This window comes from Gekko japonicus, unplaced genomic scaffold (genome assembly GCF_001447785.1).
Source record: "Gekko japonicus isolate JY-2015 unplaced genomic scaffold, Gekko_japonicus_V1.1 scaffold88, whole genome shotgun sequence".
NCBI lineage: Eukaryota > Metazoa > Chordata > Lepidosauria > Squamata > Gekkonidae > Gekko > Gekko japonicus.
Window position 1 is genome coordinate 662,106 of NW_015160209.1, and position 23,062 is coordinate 685,167.

Genomic DNA, 23,062 nt, shown 5'->3' on the forward strand with positions numbered 1-23,062 from the left:
TTTTGTTTGCCCTCCAGGCCCTGTGGACATGCCCAGTGGCCTTTCTGTCATGCCTGCCCTTGACTCAGCCCCAGAGCCAGCTCCTGACAGCCTAAGAGGGGAGGATTCAGTGCCTTTAAGAGCTGAAGAAGCATCAGGATCTGCACCTACTGTAAGTACTGAGGAGGATACACAGCAATCTGAGTCAACTACAGGACAGTTTGCATCTGGGATTGAGCAGGCCACAAGCAGCTCACCACCTGCATCTCCCCCACCTGTAAGTAGGCTTAGGGATCAGAGACGTCAGGAGCTGGCTAGCCGATGAAAAGAAGCACGTTCAAGAGGGCGGAGATCCTTGAGCCCTGAGTTTTAACAGCAGCCAGGACCTCGCACAAAGGTGCTAATGAGTTAATGGGCCAGAGCACTATTTAGTAGGGCCTCTGGCCATGAGCAATTTGTGCTGGCAACCTCGTTCGTAGAACCAGAAGCTCTGCACCTTGATTCCTGTTTGACTCTGTGGCTTTTGGACTCGGCTTGTGTTTGGACTGCTCTGGCTCCTGACTTCCAGCTTTGAACCTGACCACGTCCTCGGCTTTGCTCCCAGTATTCTGACCTCTGGTAACGTTTGACTACAGCTTTGTCTGGTGTTTTGGGACTTGTTTAATGCTCTGCTGACTGCTCTCCCGGCTGACCTTTGGACTTGTATTGTGACTCCCCCTGTATGCCTGCCTCCCTGGCTCTACCGTGACACTTTCGGAGGGGGCAAAATCCACAGCCCCATTCAGCTTCACATGGCAAAGCTTGGTGGAGGAGGAGGCGGCAACACAAATGGTGGGGCGGCTTCCTGGGCACCTGGTCCGCCTCTGGGGGGCTCTTCTTGGCATCTTGCTACACAAGCAGTGGGGATGTGTGGAGACTCTCTGTGGGTGGTGCCTAGTGGGGAGGCTCTTGCCTGGTGGACCTACAGCAGGGGGGGGCAGAAAGCACTGGGAACCTTGGGCCTTGCCAGCCTTGGGGCACATGGCAGAGACACGGAGCCAAATCCCCATGAAGCCAGGCATCCTCCCCCCTCCCTGTCCAGACGCCGCTTCACCCTCAGCAGTGGCAAGGCGGCTCCCACCATCCTACCCACGCATGGCCATGCTCCCCCTCCCCGGTGCTGGGCTGCTGTGGGGAAGGCGGGTGGGCAGGCAGGTGTGATCGGTCAGTTTCCAAGCCTGGCAGCCTTCCTTCAATCCAGGCAGGCCTGACTTGGGAGGGGGCCATGCTGGGCATCTCCGCGGCTGGGGGGCAGCTGCACCAAGAGGACCCTCCCCCTGTCTGAGAGCGCCATGCTTGGCCAGGAGGCTAGCCCCACCCGCCGCCCCCCCTGGGAAATTGGAAAGTCTACGCCCTTGAATAGGGGAACAAAAATATCAAGTCCAAGGATTTGTATAGGATTTTTTTGTAAAGGATTTGTACTTGAGCAGACAGTTAGATTTTTGTATGGTAGACTAAGATTTTGTACATGGATTGATAAAATTACTGATGTAAAAACATGTGTACTTAGACGAATTGGTAAAATAATACTTGAAGCGTCTATTCTCACAGTCCTGTTTTTTTGGATACACTCGTGTTGACTGTGATTTGGATTTGAAGGCAGCTTTTGTTAGAGTACCCCCTGCCCGATTGTGGCAAAAGATAAAACTAACATTGACAAGAGACTGTTGACTCTTTTTTGCAAGGAATGTATCTTAAGATATCATGCTCTGATAGAGCATGCGACTGCGGTGCAGATAGTATAGACACCCTGTATCACGTCAACTTTGAATTCAATCATTTTTCTGAGCCTAAGGTAAAGATTTCCTTGCTCGAAAGCCAGTCGAATCAGACTCTAGGGTTGCGGTGCTTATCTCCGTTTCAAAACCGAAGAGCCAGCGCTATCCAAAGACATTTCTGTGGTCATGTGTGTATAGAAATATTGATTTCTAAATGTCTCCTGCATTCTCCTGTTCTGTCTTTTGGTAACAGGCTGTGCCTTATTTCCTGTTACAAGCCAAATGGTAGGCCCCATCTCCTGTTCTGTCTTTGATAACGCTGTACCTTGTTTCCTCTTACAAGCCAAATGCTGAGGCCAGATGGCCTCAATAGCATGCCATAAACCCACATTCTTTCACACCTTCATGCCGAAAGCCAGACGTCAGGTACGCAATGAAGTAGTTGGAATTTGGGGTCACATGCCTGCAGGTGTGGCCTCCAAACTCCTAGCCATTCCCGTGTTGCAACCATTGCAACTAACAATTGGCCACATCCCATACTCACTCACAATTGGCTACTGGCCAGGGCTAATTGTGACTGAAATTGGGCTATATCTGTTCAGACCCAATGAGAGAGACTCTCTCTGTCCCTTGCTCTTGTTCTGCTCTTGCTTCTGGGTCTCCTGTTGTTGCCTGTTTATTGCACCTGGACATGTGATCTCTGGAAGAGATAAAGGACTGCTTTGTGCCTTAGAGCACATGGAGGGCAAGGATGGGATTTCACTTAAAGATCCCTTGGTGTCTAATTGGACTGTATACCTTGTGCTATCCTGACTGGGTAAATATGAACCATTACTGTTTAGTTAAGGCAAACCACCGTAGGCTTGTTATTTTATAAACTCTATAGTCTGTTGCTAAGTTCTGTCCTGAATAAAAACTTATTCTTGTTTCTAAATGGTCTCTGATGTTGTAAACACCAAGGCGCACGGAACGCTGTTACCTTCCCACTGAAGTGGTACCTATTTATCTACTTGCAATTTCTTGCTTTCGAACTGCTAGGTTGGCAGGAGTTTCTGAGCCTAGAAATCTTTTAATTTCTTTGCTCCAAAATATAGATTATATGGAGACATTATCTTTTTTATTAGAAGATAATAACAGACCTATCACTCTTTTAGGTATGAAATTTTATGCATCTATGATAGATCTGTGATAGATTTCCACAGCTGTTCAAATGAGGTCTAGCTTTTTCTATATTTCAGTAATCTGCTTAAAACTTTTAAGAAGCAGTATGAGGTAAATAGAGAAATTAAATTAGAAACTGTTGAGCTCTAGCAATATTTAAAGCAAATTCTTACACCCAAATATTGATACTTAATTGCCATATTTATTTTGAAAAATATACTGAATGAATTTTGTAATTGGTTCAATAGAATTTAAACTTTATATTCTAGCCTAATACTCAGGCCGTGGTATGAATTAGGCAGTAGACTTTTCAGCTGTGAGCCAAATTTAACTATGTCAACAAGTTAATGTAAATAAACTGGAAGTTTGCTCATTAAGAAAATATGAAGATAAATAACATTGTTGAATGTTGTCTATTGCATCTTTTTTCCATTCAATTCAAAATAGTATACATAGAGTTTCCATTCTTACCTGTTCTGTTGCTTGGGACATATTCTCCAGTTCATCAGTACTCTCCATTAAGATTTCTGTTTCGGGCACTGATGCTGTTCCAAAGAACCAAAAAAATAAATAAAAATCCACATGTTCACAAGTTCCAATGAAGCATAATTAACAGTATTTGTTTTTACTTATTATAACCTTGACATAAATAACACAGCAAATATGTTAGATCAGAGGTCCATCTTTCTGTCTTGTAACTGTCACTCTTCAGATGTAAGAAGAAAGTTCACTAGTAGATGGAGTAAAGGTGGTGGGGATTTTAGGGGGAAATGACCATGTCCTGCTAGAATTCCTTTTGCTATGGGGGACCAAGGAAGTTCATAACCACATACTTAAGTTAGATTTCAGTAGGGCAGACTTTAATAAACTCAGAGGTATGATGAGAATCATTCCATGAGCAAGACTGTTGGAAGGGACAGGAGCAAATGAAGGGTGGGCTCTCCTAAAATAAGAGCTCTTACAAGCTCAAGCTGTTGCTATTTCAACAAGAAGGAAACATGGTAGGGGATTCAACAAGCCAATGTGGATGAACAGAGAACTCTGTGATGTGCTAAGGCAGAAAAAGGAAATGTTCAAGAAATGGAGGCAAGGACATACCTCTAAGGAAGAGTATCTGTGGGTTGCTAGACACTGTAGGTCAGCCATCAGAGAGGCCAAAGCTCATAGCGAGCTAAAGCTGGCCAGGCAGGCTCAATACAACAAGAACATCTTCTTCAAATATGTGAGGAGCAAACGCAAGATAAAAGAGGCGATGGGCCCACTGTTGGGTGAAAATGGAGAATCTCTGACAGAGGACAGAGAGAAAGCAGAAAGGCTCAATGCCTATTTTGCCTCAGTTTTTTCCCTGAAGAAGAGAACAGGCTCATCTAGAGATGGTAATAGGCAAGTCACTGCAACTGGGCTGCTGGTGGACATGAACAGAGGGGTAGTTGAGAAGCACCTGGCTGCATTGAATGAGTACAAATCCCCAGGGCCAGATGGTATGCACCCATTAATGCTCAAAGAATTTTCTAGAGAGTTTGCAGAGCCTTTGTCCATCATTTTCCAGACCTCTTGGAGGACGGGACATGTGCTACAAGACTGAAGGAGGGCAGATGTTATCCCAATTTTCAAAAAAGGGAGGAAGGATGACCCAGGGAACTACAGGCCAGTCAGGCTGACCTCTGTCCTAGGCAGGGGTCATTTCCTGCGGGAACACACAGGAGCAGAGCTCCAACAGTAAGGAGCCCAGGGGGCAGGCACATGCAACAAGCCCCGCCCCCTGCTCCCAGCAGCCCTCAGTAAAAAAATTCAGGTACAAGCTCTCCCTCCTCTGCGAGGACAGATCTGCACACACACACCCCCAACAGCTAGCAATCCAAAACAGTCCAGTGGAGCCTGAGCGGTGGGTGTTGCCTTCGGACACACTTCCGGTATAAGTTATACTAATAAGTTATGCTAATAAGTTATGCTAATGAGCTCCTGCACCTCTTTTTCTATTAAATGACCCCTGGTCCCAAGGAAGATACTGGAGCAGATTTTAAAGGGATCAATCTGCAAGCATCTAAAGGACAACTTGGTGATCCAGGAAGTCAGCACGGATTTTTCCCTGCCAGACCAACCTGATTTCCTTCTTTGATCAAGTGACAAGCTTACTGGATCAAGAGAATGCTGTTGATATTGTTTACCTGGATTTCAGTAAAGCTTCAGTAAAGCATGATGTTCTGATGCGCATACTAAAGGACTGTGGATGACTGTAGGATAGTTAGGTGGTTAGGGAATTGGTTGGAGAACCACACTCAGAGAGTAGCTGTCAATGGCATTCCATCTGAATGGAGGGAGGTGTCCAGGGAGTGCCACAGGGCTCGGTTCTAGGCCCAGTACTTTTCAATATTTTTATAAATGATCTGGATGAGGGTTCGGAGGGGCTACTCATTAAATTTGCAGATGACACCGAATTGGGAGGAGCAGTAAACACACCAGAAAACAGGGATAGAATTCAATGAGATCTGAACATGCTGAAAAAGTGGGCAGATGTGAACAAGATGCAATTTAACAAGGATAAGTGCGGAGTTCTACATTTGGGTAACAAAAATGAGGAACACGCATATTGGATGGGGGATGCACTTCTGAGTAGCAGTGTGTGTGAACAAGATCTTGGGGTAAGGGTGGTCCAAAAGTTAAACTTGAGCAGCCTGTGTGATGCAGTGACAAAAAAGGCTAATGCAATCTTGGGGTGTATCAACTGATGTTGATCTGATGTGAACAAATCACAAGATGTCATAGTCCCACTGTACACTGCATTGGCCAAGCCACACCTGGAGTATTGTGTGCAGTTCTACAAGAAAGGATGTGGACCGAATGGAGCACGTGCACTACTTCAAAAAGGATGTGGACCAAATGGAGCACATGCAGAGAAGAGTGACTAGGATGATCGGGGACCTGGAGACCAAGACCTATGAGGAAAGGCTGAGGGATTTGGGAATGTTTAGTCTGGAAAAGAGGAGGTTGAGAGGGGATATGTTTGCTCTCTTTAAGTATTTGAAGGGCTTCCACTTAGAGGAGCTGTTCTTGTTGGCAGCAGAGACTAGGACTCACAATAATGGGTTTAAATTAAGGACGGGAAGGTACCAGCTGGATATTAGGAAAAAGTTTTTGACAGTAAGAGTTGTGCAACAGTGGAATCAGCAGCCTAGGGAGGTGGCGAGCTCCGCCTCACTGGCAGTCTTTAAGAAACATCTGGACAAACACTTGTCAGGGATACTGTAGCGCAGAGCAGCTGCTGTGGGAAATCGGTCCTAGTCTTTCCTGATATTTCCTGATGTTTCCTGTTTAACAAGGATAAGTGCGGAGTTCTACATTTGGGTAACAAAAATGAGGAACACGCATATTGGGTGGGGGATGCACTTCTGAGTAGCAGTGTGTGTGAACAAGATCTTGGGGTAAGGGTGATCCAAAAGTTAAACTTGAGCAGCCAGTGTGATGCAGTGACAAAAAAGGCTAATGCAATCTTGGGGTGTATCAACTGATGTTGATCTGATGTGAACAAATCACAAGATGTCATAGTCCCACTGTACACTGCATTGGTCAAGCCACACCTGGAGTATTGTGTGCAGTTCTGGAGGCCTTACTTCAAAAAGGATGTGGACCAAATGGAGCACGTGCAGAGAAGAGTGACAAGGATGATAGGCGACCTGGAGACCAAGACCTATGAGGAAAGGCTGAGGGATTTGGGAATGTTTAGTCTGGAAAAGAGGAGGTTGAGAGGGGACATGATTGCTCTCTTTAAGTATTTGAAGGGCTTCCACTTAGAGGAGCTGTTCTTGTTGGCAGCAGAGACTAGGACTCACAATAATGGGTTTAAATTAAGGACGGGAAGGTACCAGCTGGATATTAGGAAAAAGTTTTTGACAGTAAGGGTTGTGCAACAGTGGAATCAGCAGCCTAGGGAGGTGGCGAGCTCCTCCTCAGTGGCAGTCTTTAAGAAGCATCTGGATAAACACTTGTCAGGGATACTGTAGGTTGATCCTGCATTGAACAGGGGGTTGGACTAGATGGCCAACTCTGTGATTCTATGATTCCCCACCTCATCCTTCCTACTGCAGCCCCAAATGCTGCTTTTATGGGAAGGGGGCTCCTGGCTCCTAGGAATAGTGGGGAGGTCCCAGTTGTGGGAGAGAAGAATTGGCAAAAATTCTCCCCTTTCCATTTTAGAAATTTTAGACAGAACCCAAGGCAATATGTGCACATTTATCCAAAGGAAGATGGATGAAGACTTCAGACTTGGAAGAGCTTCGTCTGTTATCTACAGAGTCTTTAAATTATAAATCTGAGTATCAAATTTTTATTAAGAAATTATTTGCACAAATGCTTTACAGTATTCTGTATATGTTGACCCAATTATCTGCTTTTTGCTAGACCGATTTCCCACAGCAGCTGCTCTGTGCTCGCTCCTCTCTTTGCCCCAATGGTACATGTCAATTTCCCACTCGAAGCCACGCAGCCGCATTTTGACCCGCGGCTTCGCCCGATTTCCCCCGCGGTTTTGTGATCCTGTTTTTTGAGGATTATGAAACCGCGGGTAAAATCGGGCAAAGCCACGGGTCAAAATGCAGCTGCACAGCTTCGAGTGGGAAATTAACATGTACCATCAGGGCAAAGAGAGGAGCGAGCGCAGAGCAGCTGCTGTGGGAAATCGGTCCTAGTCTTTCCTGATATTTCCTGATGTGCAGCGACCTCCTTTGGACCAAAAGAACTTCTGAATAGCTCCAGCACTTTTCTTCGCATTGGCTGACAGGTAATCAACATGGCCTTTCATATGACCAGACGACTGAAATATAACTCCAAGATATCTATAGCAGCGAACTTGCTCAATGGGACGAGAGTCAATGACCCAGTTAAACACCCTAGGCTTGTTGGCAAAAGCCATTATTTTAGTCTTCGTGTAATTTATCTCTAAGCAGTTCTGACTGCAGTATTGCCAAAGAGCACACAGAGCTCTCTTAAGTCCCTTAGGGGTCCTAGAAAGCAGGACAGCATCATCTGCGTATAGTAAAATTGAAATATGTCTATCTGCAAGTTTTGGAGGATGGAATTCAAGTTTGTGCAAAAACTGTACCATATCATTAATGTAAATATTAAATAAAAGAGGTGCCAAAATACATCCTTGTTTTACTCCTCTGTCTGACCTGATCATCTCTAATCTTTCTCCCAGATTAGAGTCCGCGCACTTAACCACTACACCAAAACAGACTCAGTAACTGTGCTTGTGGGTCACTGAAATAAGGTCTTTTGTACTGATATATGGCAAACGAATAGTTCATATGGAAATACCCATATTGGACCGTGAAGTCTCAATATTGATGTCTAGAGGCTCCTATTTTACAGCAAATGACATATGAGATAATACAATGTAAAACTGTAAGAGATGAAATGGGACCTGACCTGAAACTGAGTCTGAAAGTAGTGAAGCCATTTCCACCACTACCATCTGTTCCCTAATTAAGTATTTTTTTTCTTTAATAAGTATGGTGAGTTCAAGCTTTTTGGCTAATTAATAATGAGCATACTGCCATAGGAGAAGTATTTTGGGTCTAACAACATAGTGCCTGCTAACCAAGTGATGCATCATTATGCAAAAAGTAGAGATAAGCACTGTAATTCTGCTAAGCCTCAGCATTGTGCTGATGTTTTCAGAAGGAATATTTACATCAGCAGTTTCCACATGATGTAGTTTTGTCTGAATAGGGGATGCAGTGGAAACAGAAATTACAGCCATGAGAAGAAAAATAAACCTAAATAATATAAAAAAGTGACCAATGTACTGAACCTATTGCCTCACATTATTATGACCTGATGAAAGTTTAGCATAAGATACCTGAGATATGAGCTTATAATACAATCACTGTTATTGGTTTCTTTACGTTGCTGTGTAAAAATTAAAGAAAACCATTCTAAGATACACTAGCACAATGGATGGCCTATTTTAAAGAAAACCATTCTAAGATACACTAGTACAATGGACGGCCTATTCTGGATTCTTACTGTTATGCCTTGTTGCGTCAACCTTCTGTTGTACGGTGTCTTGGGTCCCATTGTCAGGAGAGAGGCAAACCATAAGCATTTTAAACAAACAAGGAAGGAAGTATCTTCAACACATTACATAAATGAGAAACCCAAGCAATGTTTATTGTTGTCTCTGAACTGAGAGCTATACACGTTCAAGGAGGGATAACAACAAACTAACAAATTGTACCTCAAAACTGCTAACCAGTTACTACCTTCTCACTTCTGGTCTTTTTTTTTGTTTCTCATCTTTCTTTCTGGCCAAGTAATATTTACAGAGTTTAGGCTCCTCCCCTAACCAGGGCTGCTGAGAGCCACCATGGGTGCCTGGATAAAAATTAAGTCTGCAAACTCACTACCGCTTGATCTAAACCAAGTGTCATAAGAAAACAAATCTCATGGTACTACACTTAATGCACCACCTAGTATCAATCTCCATTTCAGCTAGTTAAGGACAACCACTGGGTTATATTTTGCTTCTACTCTGCTTTGTGTGACATTTGTGGGACCCAGTTGGCACTAGGGCATGTTACTGCTGGCTTGTGTAATAGGAAAAGAACCATCGATTCATGCTGCTGCCCTTCTTGACACAGACTTAAAATGGGGGGGATGTACCTAGCCCCCAGCTGGTTGGTAGAACATCTGCCCTTTAAACTATAAATGAACATTATTTTAAATCAGAGATCAAGTCTACCCCCATTGAAAATTACATTCCTTTAAAGTGTAAAGAGCTGAAGTGCCACCAACCAGCTTGGGGGGGGGAAGGCTCAAACAGTGAGTGGTAGACTTGGCCTTTGGCATTCCCACTGAAAATAATAGCCCTTTCAAAGGGCAGATGTGACACCGACCAGCTTGGGAGTGCTTCCTCCTCTTCAGCTACTCGATTTTGGGAACAGTAACATTGGAATTGGAAAGCATGTTGGGGAGACAAGAGCTGTATTTCACATTTCTGATCTGATCCTCAAAACATCTGGCATCTTATCAGGTCAGTATCAGCAATATCAGTAGTATCCAACTGCAGACTCCCATTAAAAACTGCAGGCTCAGTTATATAATGCTATATAATATCTCCCCCACCCTTTGTTTTTCTTGCTTAGCATACTGTCTGATGAAGAATGCTGCTGAGCTAAAAAATCGGCTTATTACTTTTCTACACTAGCACAATGTTTAAATTAGTCCTAATATAGCTACTATATTACTGCAGCTTATTCATCTATTTATAAAAATCTAATTTTGCCAAAGCTATAATATATCAATATTGACTGAAATTCATTGAGATCTTTCCAAAAGTTTTTCATATAAAATAATATAGCTTTCCTAAGACCTTACCAACAGATTCTGCTACTTCTTGCTCAACAGTCTGAGAGGCAACAGATACGTCTTCTGTTCTTCCTGGCAAGTTATCTCCTTGTAGCCTAGATAATTATAATACAAACAAAAATGAAGTTATATATAATCATATGAAGCAACCTCATACTGGTTCACACTATTTTTATTTATTTATTTAGAGCATTTTAGCCCTCCTTTCTCTGAAACCAGACTCAAGGAGAGTTACAATGACAATTAAACATCAAATTATTAAAAATCCATATATTTACATTTAAAATAATCCTAGACCTAGAACCCTAACATGCAGTACAATACCCCACAGAATATAATACCCCACAGACCTTTTATTTTTGGACCCACATTTTGGATTAACCTTACAGGGCACCATCCACCATCTATTTCTGCTAGACACTAACGCACCTGCAGGCACCTTTGGAATTATGCCACTGGATAGTGGGTGCCACAGGAGGTGGTGGTAACCACAGAATGTCAGGGATTGTGGTTATGCATACCTCTGATAGTAACTCTTCAACATGTCAGACAGAAGCTCTGTTTAACAGGATGCCTTTAAAAATTAACATACTGTTTTAAAGTATTTTCTTGCATACACACAGCTGTAATTACTCAGTTACATTTTATCTGATTTTTTAAATTCAAAAATCCTTACTGAAGATGTTTCCATGCACATAGTTTTAAATTATATGTTATTTACATTTCATAATGTTTAGATGTGGTATGTTCAAATCAACTCAATCAAATCAACTCAAATCAATCAAATCAAATCAATGCTCCCTCTAAGCTGTGGAGTCTTGTGAGTAAAAATTCTACTTTGTGAGCTACTGGCATTAAAGTTGTGAGCCAGCAATTTGGTTACTGCATAAGTTTGCTCTGGAGCCATCCTTCCTGCGCTAAAACAAATATGTGTGAGCCAGAGTCTAAAAAACTGTGAGCTAGCTCACATTAACTCATCTTAGAGGGAACACTGCATAGATTTAGGGCTAAAGTAGATTATTGTGCAGCCATATTTGCTTATTTTGGCTATGATATTGGAAGTGAGCTGGGCAGGGCAAAAAGTGCCTAAAATAATGGAGAATAGGGAGGAAGAGTCTAGCTCCTTTTACTAACTGACCTCTTTTGGTGTTAAAAGGAGCCCCCACCCCATTTCATACCTGAAGAAGAAAGAGGTACAAATACATACAGCTTTCTCTTTTAAATGGATGGAGTGAATCTATTCTCTCTTGCTCTGGATTGCAAGACTAGATCTAATGGGTGGAAATTACAAGGGAGTCGTTACCAGCTAAATATTAGGAGAAACTTCCTAACTGTAAGAGTGGTTGAGCAGTGGAACAGACTGACTTGGGAGGTGGTGGATGCTCCTTCCCTGGACGTTTTCAAGCAGAGGCTGGACGACCATCTTTCAAGTATGTTGTAGGGCTATCTTTCGGCTATGCTCCTGCAGAGTGCAGGGGTTTGGACTAGATGACCTGCAAGGCCCCTTCCAACTCTAACATTCTATGATTCTATGAAATCTAGCTGGGTTCTTAGAGTTTATCCTTGGTACCAAAATATAATCAAAGTGACAAAAACTTCCAATTAACACCAGATCTGTCAAGTCAAAGGAATAGTGCATGGTTCTATACATCTCAAATTGTAGAATAATTGAAAAGAATTCAGTATATTTTGTATCACAAAACTGCTATTTCAGTGTAACTGCTATTTCAGTTCAGGTTTTATTCCCTCCTCTATACGCTTTCATAAATTGCTGTGTTTCAAATTCGATCTTACATTAGCTGTGTTTCATAAATTGCTGTGTTTCAAATTCGATCTTACATTAGCCTTTGGAAGATACAACCCTTTCAGTGACTTTCATTTCAATTGTGGCTTTCCAGTACACTTAATCCATAAATCATCCCCCTTTCCTGAATAACAGCACTTGTTGTTACAAGTTCAGTGTTTTTTAAAACCTTGTATTTGTTGTTAGGATCATGTGAAAAGCAAAAGCTATCTATCTCCAACAGGCAATAATATTTAGCTGAGCAGATTTCCACTAGGAGTGAAAGCACAATCTTCCCATAAAGCAGTCAGAAAAACAATAAAACATATTCACTGATACTAATGGCTCTCACAGCTGCAAATTTTCCTACAGAAACAGAAATTCTGTTTGAGCTCCATGGTCACTTTTTCGACTTACATTGAGCTTAAATTCTCATGGAACTGTAAGGTATTCTCATGAATCACTAGTGAGAAACCTGATTTGCTCAGGAATAATGTACGCTAATCATTAGGCAGTTACAACTGCTTTGCAAAGGGTATAGATTGGGATGTCAAACTCATTTGCTATGAGGGCTGGATCTGACACAAATGTTACTTTGTTGGGTTGGGCAATATGTGCCATAAAATGTAATGCCATGTACCACAGATATAAATTTTATAAAGGACACAGGCAAACCCAATTAACGACATTATTTTTTGCTCAAAATACAAACAAAAACAATTAATTATTAGTACTGGGGAACCCACAAAAGCCCCAATAAATGTATTTAATCATATGCAAGACAAGTTTTTTCCAAGGGATACCATAAAACGGGGGTATCTTACATTTCCATTTAAAAATAGCTACTTTTTGCATATATAGTACTTTTAGGAGATGAGTCATCATCCTTAGAAGTAAATAAGGTAAATAGGGGGGTGGAAATTCCCCCCCCCCGTAAACCCAGCCTCAGCAGCTGAGCATGGCTATGATCCATCTCTTGCTCTTTGTTTCCTCTCTTTCTCCATCCTACTTCTGAAGATCTTGAGGAGACACACTGGACTCCCCCCTCCCCCACTCTAACCTCCCCCACTAATGGTTCACCAGGATGAGTAACCAGCCCCAAGTGACCCTGATGACAGTGTCCTGGCTCAGGAGAACCTGGCTCTCCCAGATCCCCCACCCCCAGTTCTCATCCCTCCTGTGTTTCCCATAGAACGGTGGTGCGGCCTGAGGGAGAGGCTGTTTCCAAAACCTCCAAGGGGCACTATTCATCCTCCTGTGACCCCGTTTCCTTCATGGGCTGAGAACAGATGGGGAGAAGGGAGGTCAGTGTCTCCTACCTGCCGCAACACTCACTCTGCCTCCAGGCGCTACAATTCTTCAGACATACAGTGACAACATCAGCACCCCTATTTCCATTTGCTCCTCTATTTGCTTCCGAGGCCAGGTAGTGTTTTCACCTCAGAGCAGCATGCACAAGACAGCCCAGCTGCTTCCCAATCTGTGTGCCAGTCCTCCTCCCTCTCTCTTCCTCACTGGCCCTGTCCCTTCATCAGGTAACTGCCGCTCTGTGCACCTGCTCCCACCAACCCTCCTCACAGTCACCATTTGAAAAACATGAAGCCAGTTGGTGCAGTGGTGGCAGTGCTGGCCATTTGGCTCTGTGTCCCCCCCCCCCCAGTGAAGTGGCTTCTCCAATCCTCACTGAGCTGCAGTCAGAGGAGGTGGGAGGGAAACAAACACCATACATCCTCTTTCTCTGCCTTCAATTCTATTCCCCCCCCACTATTTTAACTTAGCCTCTTAGCCCCACCCTCTAGCCATTTCCTTTCTATTTCTTGACAGCTTCAACCACACATACACCTCACCATGTGCGCCAGCTTGCACCCCTAAGCAGACTCCTGCCTTCCCTCCCTCACACAAGTTGCTCGCAGGCTGGGTAAGAGCCCTGGATGGCCCAGATCCAGCCCCTATGTTTAACACCCCTGGTCTAGATTAATGCTTCTGCGGGGTCTGGAGTAAGGACAGGAAGTTGTATCAAGTTATGACATATGTGGGGGGGGAGTTATGACATATGTGAATTAAGTGGGGAGAAAACAGAGTCAATTTTTAATCACAGTTTTAAACAGCATCCTTCACAATCCTGAAATATCCAAAAGCAAGATTCCACAATTATTAGCAAAGTGAACACAAACCTGTAGCTTCTTGCTAAAAATCAAATTATGAAAATATGATACATATGAAAATATTTTTGACATTCTGTAATTTGAAATGGTTATATTTCCTATTAAAATGTCTGATAATTAAAAGTATAAAATACTTTTTAAAAGTATGATGTATTGCTAAAATGTCAGAAATATCCAAGTTTATAGGTGGCCTTTTCTCTACAGTGTTAAATTACTTGGCAGTAATTCCAGTAATATAAAATATGGATGACTGATCAAAGACAAATATCCCTGTATTTTTTCCTCTATGAAATGCAAGAGGCAGTAGGTGGCATATATGTAGATTGTCACCATCAAGCATCCAGTTTTGCTAGCCTCACCCTCTCTCACTCCATCTTAAGGCCAGAACGGGCTTCTCTGCTAGATATGTGAGGAGGAGAAGTGGTATTTCTAGCAACAAAGTGCAGAATGAGTGGGAGGATGAAGTCTCTCATCATACCTCACAGGAAAGAACACATCAGGAGAACAGGCAAGCCTCTCCTGTTATCTGGCCAGCAGACTCCTTACTCAGCAACCCTTAAGTTGTTATTAAAGGTACACTTTATTAATGTATTTAAAATACTGATAAGCCTTTCTTTCTCCCAAGCATCTCAGGACCTAATGTGGGTAACAACAATGTAAAAACATTTTTAACAAAACGAACATTTAAAACACATATAAAAATGTTGAAGCAAGTCTAAAATCACCCTGTGCCACCCACCCATGAATATTTCCCATCTGCTGCTCTGGCATTTCTGTCGAATAAGTATACCAGCATTATCCATTTCTTATTTGGAAATACTTCAAGGATCATAGGACTCTATCCTCCTCCACAGTGGACTAATCTAGCACCATACATGTTAACTCACCTTGCTGCCTCCCTGCTTTCCAAGCTTTTGAACTCAAGCCTCTGGCCCTACAATTACTAGAGTCCAAATTTGCCCCCAAAACACCCACCTTGTGAATTCCAAGGAAACTGACTACGAACACTCCATTGTGTCCCTGTCCCTCTACCCACTTTCAGGCTACAGCAAAGCTTGACACCCGTTGTTCCTTCCTATGGATTACTTTTTGGATAACCTGTTGCCTAACTAGCAGGACCTCACTTTGAGATCAGGGCCTCTGCCTAGAACCTGCATGAATACCAGAAGTCCTTGTTTCCCTCCCTTTGCTCTACCTCTGTGGTCTTTTGCCTTCTTGAATAAAACAGCTTCCACAGGCTACATGGGTGCTGGGAACATTTGTAATTTAACACACACATTTTAGCATAGGGGATTTTTGCTTCATGACTGTTATTATTGGGCTTTTCTAATTATTCCTTTCCATAAGCTATTTCCAATTTCACTTTACTCAGATTCTCAGTATTCATTTCAGGGTTCGTGGAGGAGTTGTCACTTTGTCAGGAGATCCCCTTTGCCTTTCGTGTGTCTGCCCAGATCAGGTTATTCCCTAAACTGTGCATATAACCTAAACAAGCAGCTATTTCAGCACAGAAGAAGCAGAAAGAAGGTAGTTGACCTGAGCTCAGGCTATCCTAGTGTGAATGGCAGACAAACAGGGAAGTGGGTTATATTCACACAGACCTGTGTTTAGTATATACATGTGTCTCTGACCACACATGGCACCATGCAGATGCAGTGCCACCAAAAATTTTTAAACATGCTCAATTGCTTTGTCATGAAATCCATACATCTGTAAGAATTTTGAGAACACCGTATTTACCTTATTCAGCACAGAGCACAGGATCAGGTACTGGTCCATGTAATTCTATTAGAGAGACTCTTGTTCCCTGAGCTGGCCTCAACATTTAAACTGAGCAGCAGTTTTCTTTGCTAAGAAGATGCTTGCATGGCAAGTTCTTCGTGGATAACGGCCAATGGAAAACAATGGAGTTACTGAAAGATAAGGAGGCAATGAAGACCTGTGCCATATTGTATGGGCAGCCAGCAGACCAGCATCCTTGCAGCACCAGAAGACGGTGAGAGATTTTAAAAAATTTATGAAAGAACAACTTTAGAGTTTATATCACTATATTCTGCTTGAACAGAGAAGCTAAAGCAAAGAACAGCACTGGATCTTTATATGAAGCTCAAAAAGTTAATAGGCAATTATAGAACTACACTACCCATTAATGAGATCTAGTAACTAAAAGGGAACTTACATTATCCATTATTTAGGCATGACTAGTATTTAATTCTAAGACTCTCAATTTTGCTAAACTGCCTGTACGTATTGGACTGGTCCCCAAAAAGTGCAATCTAAATGTTACATGGACTGTGGCAGATTTTTCCAAGAGCAACTTTCCTACACCACAACTGATAACTGCTTCTGAAATTCAGATATTCCAGCAGCAATGCACTGTAATGGGCAAGCTGCTGATGCCTTCAATTTTTGAAAAAGGATGTGATTAGAACTATCAATAACAGTAAATGATCACTTTTATAACAACTTAAATGATGCAAAACGGTCTGCTATAGCAGAGCTATTACATGGACATTCTTTTAATTTCATTGATAGTGCACCCAATAGCAAATTGTTTGGGTAACATTCAGAGTGGCCAACTAAGAAGAAGAAGAGATTAGATTTATACCCCACCCTTCACTCAGAGTCTCAGAGCGGCTTACAAACTCCTTTCCCTTTCGCTCCCTACCACAGACACCCTGTGAGGTAGGCGGGGCCAAGAGAGCTCTGAGAGAACTGCTCTTTTTCAAGAACAGCTCTGACAGAACTATGGCTTGCACAAGGTCATCAAGCAGCTGCGAGTGGAGGAGTGGGGAATCAAACCCAGTTCTCCCAGATTAGAGTCCGCGCACTTAACCACTACACCAAACATGCCATGAAGTGTGATTAAACAGTCCCTGGTTTCGCCTGATTTCCAAAGCCTTCACTCTAATTTGTTGTGATATCTAAATGAGAGCACCTGGACAAACTGGAATTTGTTTCTGCTCCACAAACTAGGGCTCTATACTAGTACTGAACCAAAAGTTGTCCTTGTGTGCCCATTTGGATATTACAACAAATGCAGGGCCGGCCCCAGCTTATTTTGCACCCTAGGCGAGGATCTCTTCTGGCACCGCCGCACCGCCCCCCCGTGCACCCACCAATTTTCAAAAATACATGCATTTTAGGAAGAATGAAAAACACAAATTTTGAAATAGCTAATTTTTTTTTTTTTTAAATTGTGAGAAAAAGACAGGAGAACACAAATCACAAAGCATTTTGGAAAATCCTGTTAATTGTGATGTTGACATTTAAAGTCTCTTTAGTGTTTCCATTTCAGGCACATCACCTGGGAGAGTGGTAGAGGAGGCTCTGAAACCCAAGTCAACAAATGGAAAAGCAAAGACACTACATTTTATTTTACCATGTTGGGGGGGGGAAGAATCTCACTTTTTAAAAATGGAAAGCGCAATAACACAACACAAACCCTCTCCTGTGTGATACCTGAGTCGGAGGGAGGGGGACTGCACCTAGGATGGGGTGGAAGAAAGGTTGCCCCCCCAGCTCCTCCACACCACCCTCTGGCCTCATTGCCCCCCTGAGACTTACTTTTTCTCCCCTCTTATCAATTACCTGGGCTTTTAAAGGACCGAGATCTCCCACCACCCTCTTCAGTCTCCCTTCTTCAGAGCCATGGGGGGGGACCTTTTGCATGGGGGGGAGAGAGGATTGCCCTGTTTCGGTTTCTCCGGGGGAGAGGGGGGGAACAGGAATGGAGCTGAGGAGGAGGAGGAGAGCGCCTGGAGCTTTTGCTTCCTCCTTGAAGAGGAGTTGAGGGGAGAGCAGGGAAAGAGGAAGGCCGGAGAGAGGGAGTTTGAAAGTCTGGGGGGGGGTCTTGCGGGGCCTGCCGAAGCTGCAGGAAGTGGGTGGGAAGCAGTCACCAGCCGAGAAGTTATGCCTACTTGCCGTAGGGGTGGGGTGGGGAGACTGCCTTATCTGCTACCCCCTGGAATAAAGACATTTTGGCTAAAGGGAATCGCTCTACCTGGAAGAGGGGATGAGAGAATGACTCGTTTTGACTAGTGCCATCCACTGCCTCCTCTCCCCCCCCCCCAGTGGGCTTGTGTTCTCCGGCGGGGTTGGACTGGGAAGGTGACCATGCCCGAGTGGAATCAGGGAAGTGAAGTGACAGCTCCTGGCCGGGCTGCTTCACTCAGGGGCCAGCGGGCGACAAAGGCAGGCAAGATGAGAGGAGGCAGCCCATGGCGGGGAGGAAGAGACAAGACTGCCCGGCCACCGCTAGCCTCAACGGCGAAGACAAACTCTGAAGCGGGCATCGGGGGTGAGCGTCACATCAAGCTGGCTGGGGAGGAGCCGGAGGTGGGAGCCTCGAGCTGGCAAGAGCGCCACGCCACTCCACACACACAGTTGGGCAGGGGCAGCTGTGGTGAGTGCTGCCTGTCTGCCCTGGCGCTGCCCTCACTCACCTCGCCACGGGATGGGAAGGGGAGCGGAGCCTCGGAGAACCCTGGGTTCGCCAGGGTCTCTCCCCTCTGCCTCTCTGAGCGTGCTACACTTTTGGTGGGGGCAGGGGGGTTGGCGGGGTGAGGGTGGCAGTTTGCCGCCCCTATCCAGGGCCCGCTCTAGGCGAATGTCTAGTTTGCCTAGTGGGTGGGCCGGCCCTGAACAAATGGCAGTTTAAAAGGCTGTCTGGTTTCAGAAGCCTTCAATCACATTCCATGTGTACTAGAGTCCAGTCGCACCTTTAAGACAAAGTTTTATTCAAGGTATAAGCTTTTGTGTACAAGCACACTTCTCCAGATACAGTGAAACAGAATTTCCTCAACCATTACATAAAGAAAGAGAGAGGGTGGGGCAGTTAGTTGCCAGGAAGGGCCAATTAGAGTTAAGACAGAGACAGAAACATAATTGGAAATTACCAGTTCATACAGACCAATTTTGTTTCCATGTTTTGGCTCTACTTGGCCTTTCCTAGCAACTAACCCCCTCACCCTCTGTCTTTCTATATGTATTGGTTGAAGAAATTCTGTTTCATTGTATCTGACAAAGTGTGCTTGCACACAAAAGCTTATCTCTTGAACAAAACGTTGTTGGTCTTAAAAGTGCCACTGGTCTCAAACTCTGTTCTACTGCTTTAGACCAACATGGCTACCCACATGGATCTATCTTCATGGAAGTGAGTTTGTGTTTGTCTGTAGCAGAACAAAATTTGAGTCCAGTAGCACTTAAAAGACCAACAAAATTATCCAGGGTATAAAATTCCTTGAGTCAACGCTCATTTCATTAGATACAAAACAAAGCAAGAAAGGGCCATTCATTGGCAGCGTTTAAAAGTGAAACTGGAATTAAAAAAAAAAGAAAATCCATTCTCAGAGCTAGAGATCTTTTGAAAGGGCATGAAAGAGCATGAAAGAGTGAAGCTTTACAGTATATGAAATGGAAGCGTTAACAGCGCGGAGGAGGACTGGAAAAGCCGGAGAAAGGGAAACAGAAGAAGCCCCTCCATGAAATCGAGAATTTAAAAGAAGCCAGCACGCGAAGGAGCGGTTCTGAATGCGCCTTGAGGAAACTTTAACTAACAGAGCATCGAATGAACACTACTAATACACTAACATAGATAACACCTTTAACTGGTTTGAAGAAAGAAGTTTGACTGCACACAGAAGCCTAAGAAGATAATTTGGACATTACTAACAGATTAATTCACAAGTTAATATATCACTCAGCTTTCTCTTTCTCCCACTATATACCCTCCCTATTTTTCTATTTAAGCAAAATACCTCTCCTTTTCAGGAGAGTAAATAAAGCCTTTTTTAAAAAAAAAGAAAAAGAAAAAAAGAAAGGGCCATTCATGAGATTATATGTGTCAAATTTTCTCCTTTTTTGTTGTTTTAGTGGGATTTCTTGTTACCAAAGGCTACACACAAAAATGCCTCCTTGTGCACAGCCACTCCTATAAGAAAAGTTTATTAAAAGACAGACATGGAAGGTATACATCTTTCTGTGTCATCAACTACATTTTAGAGCCTGCTTCCTGGCAGAACCTCATCTATTTCACTCATCTGATAACTTTTGATAAGGAAGAAGTGCTGGAAATAGACAGGGATGACTCAGTATAGCCCGAAGCTCTAGGGAAGGTATTTAGCATTTTTAAAGTAAATTATCACATTATAAAGGATGTTCCTTTAATGTATGGCAAAACGTTTTTCACTTTTATTATATAATGGCTTCTGGGTGCAACCCATTTAGAATTTCTGCATCTATCTGTTTTAATTGGGCTTTGACAGGAAGGCAAGTTTCCACACCTTAGTGTCCATGGTCATGTCTCCAAAGCACAACAATGTTACACAGTCTAACTTTTATTGCAAATTTAAGACAGGATTTCTAGCACATACATAATAATAGAGTCTGTCAGAGCAATTCTAAGAACAGTTACATCCTTCTAAAACAATTGAAAGCACGAGGGTTAAGATTGTATCTGTTTAGGGTTGCTAGGTCCATCTTAGGAAATATCTGGGGACTTTGGAGGTGCAGCCAGGAGCAAGTACGTGATATCACTTTTGTGATGTCACTAGGTGATTGAACTCCAAAAGGAGTTCTGGCCATCACATTTAAAGGGACCACATTTTTTCTAAATGCTTTCCCTCCATTGGAAATAATGGTGAATGGGAACACCTTCTTTGGGGGCTAATAAAATTGGACACACACACCCCAAGTCCAATCTTTTTGAAACTGGGGGGGGGGGGTGTTAAGGAGAGGTGCCAACAGATATGCTGAAAATTTGGGCCCTCAAGAAACAGTCCACCCAAAAGCCCCAGATACCCAAAGATTGATTCTCCATTATACCCTAAGGGGACCAGTCTCCATAGGGTATAATGGAGCGACCCCCACCCCCACACTTTCTGACAGCCCTGAAGCAGGGAGAGGAGCTCCAAACTGGGGGATCCCCTGCCCCCAACTGGGGATTGGCAACCCTATCACAAAGTGACCTGAATAAAAAAATCTCGTCCTTTACTTAAAGACTACCTGCTGTAGTAATAGCCTCCATATTTAGGCCCTTATTTTATCTTAATTGACCTTTTCAAGTTACTAGGATTAAATTAATGCATTCTGGGAGGTCCTCAGAAGGCTTGAAGGATTTTTCTTTGATGATTAGTCAGATAAATCTCATTGTTTCCAGAACACAATTCCACAACACAGAAGAAATACAGGCATGGAAGTAAGACAACATCATGGTACAATAGTGTATGGTTTACTTAACAATTGCAAAGCAAGTTTCTGACTTTCTTTCTGATTAAGAACAGTTTAGTAGTTAGCAGGCATACCTGGAATCCCTTGAGAGTAAATGAGAGGATACTTAACACTGAAAAACTATTACAAAGTATCAGTATTATTAAGGCTTTGGCATGTGGGACAGATTCAAACATACACTATGAAGAAAACAGACATATTTAGAATAGCTCATCTGACATTTATGTATACATATTTTAATATGTCAGAATTAACTGATGTGCTGATAATACCATTTTCAGTATGTACAGTGTGGCTATTTATTGTGCCACCTCTGGTAACCACCCATAATAAACATTTGTTTCCCCAAGTAAAATAACCAGAAATAGTTTAAAAATTGTTTGCAGCAAATTTAGCAAATGATTTCCTGTTCTTTTCTTTAAGCAGAGGAAAGCATATGTTACACTGGTGGCTTGGAACATTCATAGTATCGCAAAAAAGGTCTGTTTACCTTGTTAAGGCATACTTAGATGGATCACATCTTTCTAAACTTATTTAAAATATTTCTAACTTTTGAAAAAAATGGCATATTGACAGATTTGCTACAAATGTTACTAAATTACTAAGCAATAGGCAGTACAATCATGAAGGCAACTGGCACAACAGTGGCACTGCTGGTTAGCTCTCTAAAGGGAATCAGCATAGACCAGGACCAGCAAATGCCCCAACAGTGGGGCTGCCCCCATGTCAGCATCCCCAGCAACCACACAGTCAGGGCCCCAAGACATCACATGGGTATGGCTGCACAGTCAGGACAAACAAGAGGGAACCAACCAATCACAAAGCAATGGCCTTGGGGTCCTGGCCCCAAAGGCATGGTATCAGAGGGACAGAGAGGGGTTTACATACCATTGGGCTACAACCATGGCCTCACTGTAGCCCAGAGGTACTGCCCTACTCTAGGGTATCCACAACAGCAGGGGCACCCCACTTTCTAACCTGAACCAGAGACCCACAAACTCAGGCCAGGAAGGCACTCCTGATTCTGAAACACAGAGCAAACCATAGCTCTGGGAAAGTCTCTCCATTTTCAGGTGGCATAAGGCAACCCTCAGAGCAAAACCTCCAGTCTTCTCCCCCCACCCAGAAAGGCATGCATATGAAACAATGGCCGTTCCACCAGGTAAAGTATGCAAAGGCCACCTGGCAAATAGCTCTTCTGTCTCCAGAACTTCACCCAGCACTTTTGTGTGCACCTATGTCTATGTGAGAATCCTTTGTCCTCACAACTGCTTTTCCTGCTCCTTCCCTCAGGATACTGAGATAAACCAATAATACATTCAAATGTTTAGTTATCCTTCCTGACACTAATTAGAGACCCATCTCCCACCTTTTGTATAAACATGGGAACGTTTTCAAACTGCCTTGATTGGACCATTAGTGATCAAAAAATCCATTCAGCTAGCTACCCAACACCTGGCTAATCCCATAATCGCTATTGTTAATCCAGACTCTGCCCTCACTGGAACTTCATTGGTCACACCTAGATCTGGCTCCTCCTGATGTCGCACGCCCTGGGACCCATGATTGGTCTAGGTAATCTTTTGTCTTCACCTAAGGCAAGCTGCGGTGGCTCAAGTGGT

At 43.3% G+C, this 23,062-nt stretch overlaps 1 protein-coding gene across 1 annotated transcript in view; it reads right to left on the reverse strand.

Moving 5' to 3' along the window:
* LOC107108588 (chromosome unknown open reading frame, human C8orf34) overlaps positions 1–23,062 on the reverse strand; it is a 159,260-nt gene that overhangs the window by 53,224 nt on the left and 82,974 nt on the right. The window contains exons 9-10 of the mRNA XM_015409051.1: positions 10,272–10,357; positions 3,369–3,436 (exon numbers count right to left, since the gene is read on the reverse strand). Coding sequence (XP_015264537.1) covers positions 3,369–3,436; positions 10,272–10,357 — 154 coding nt within the window. The remainder of the gene's footprint in view (positions 1–3,368; positions 3,437–10,271; positions 10,358–23,062) is intronic.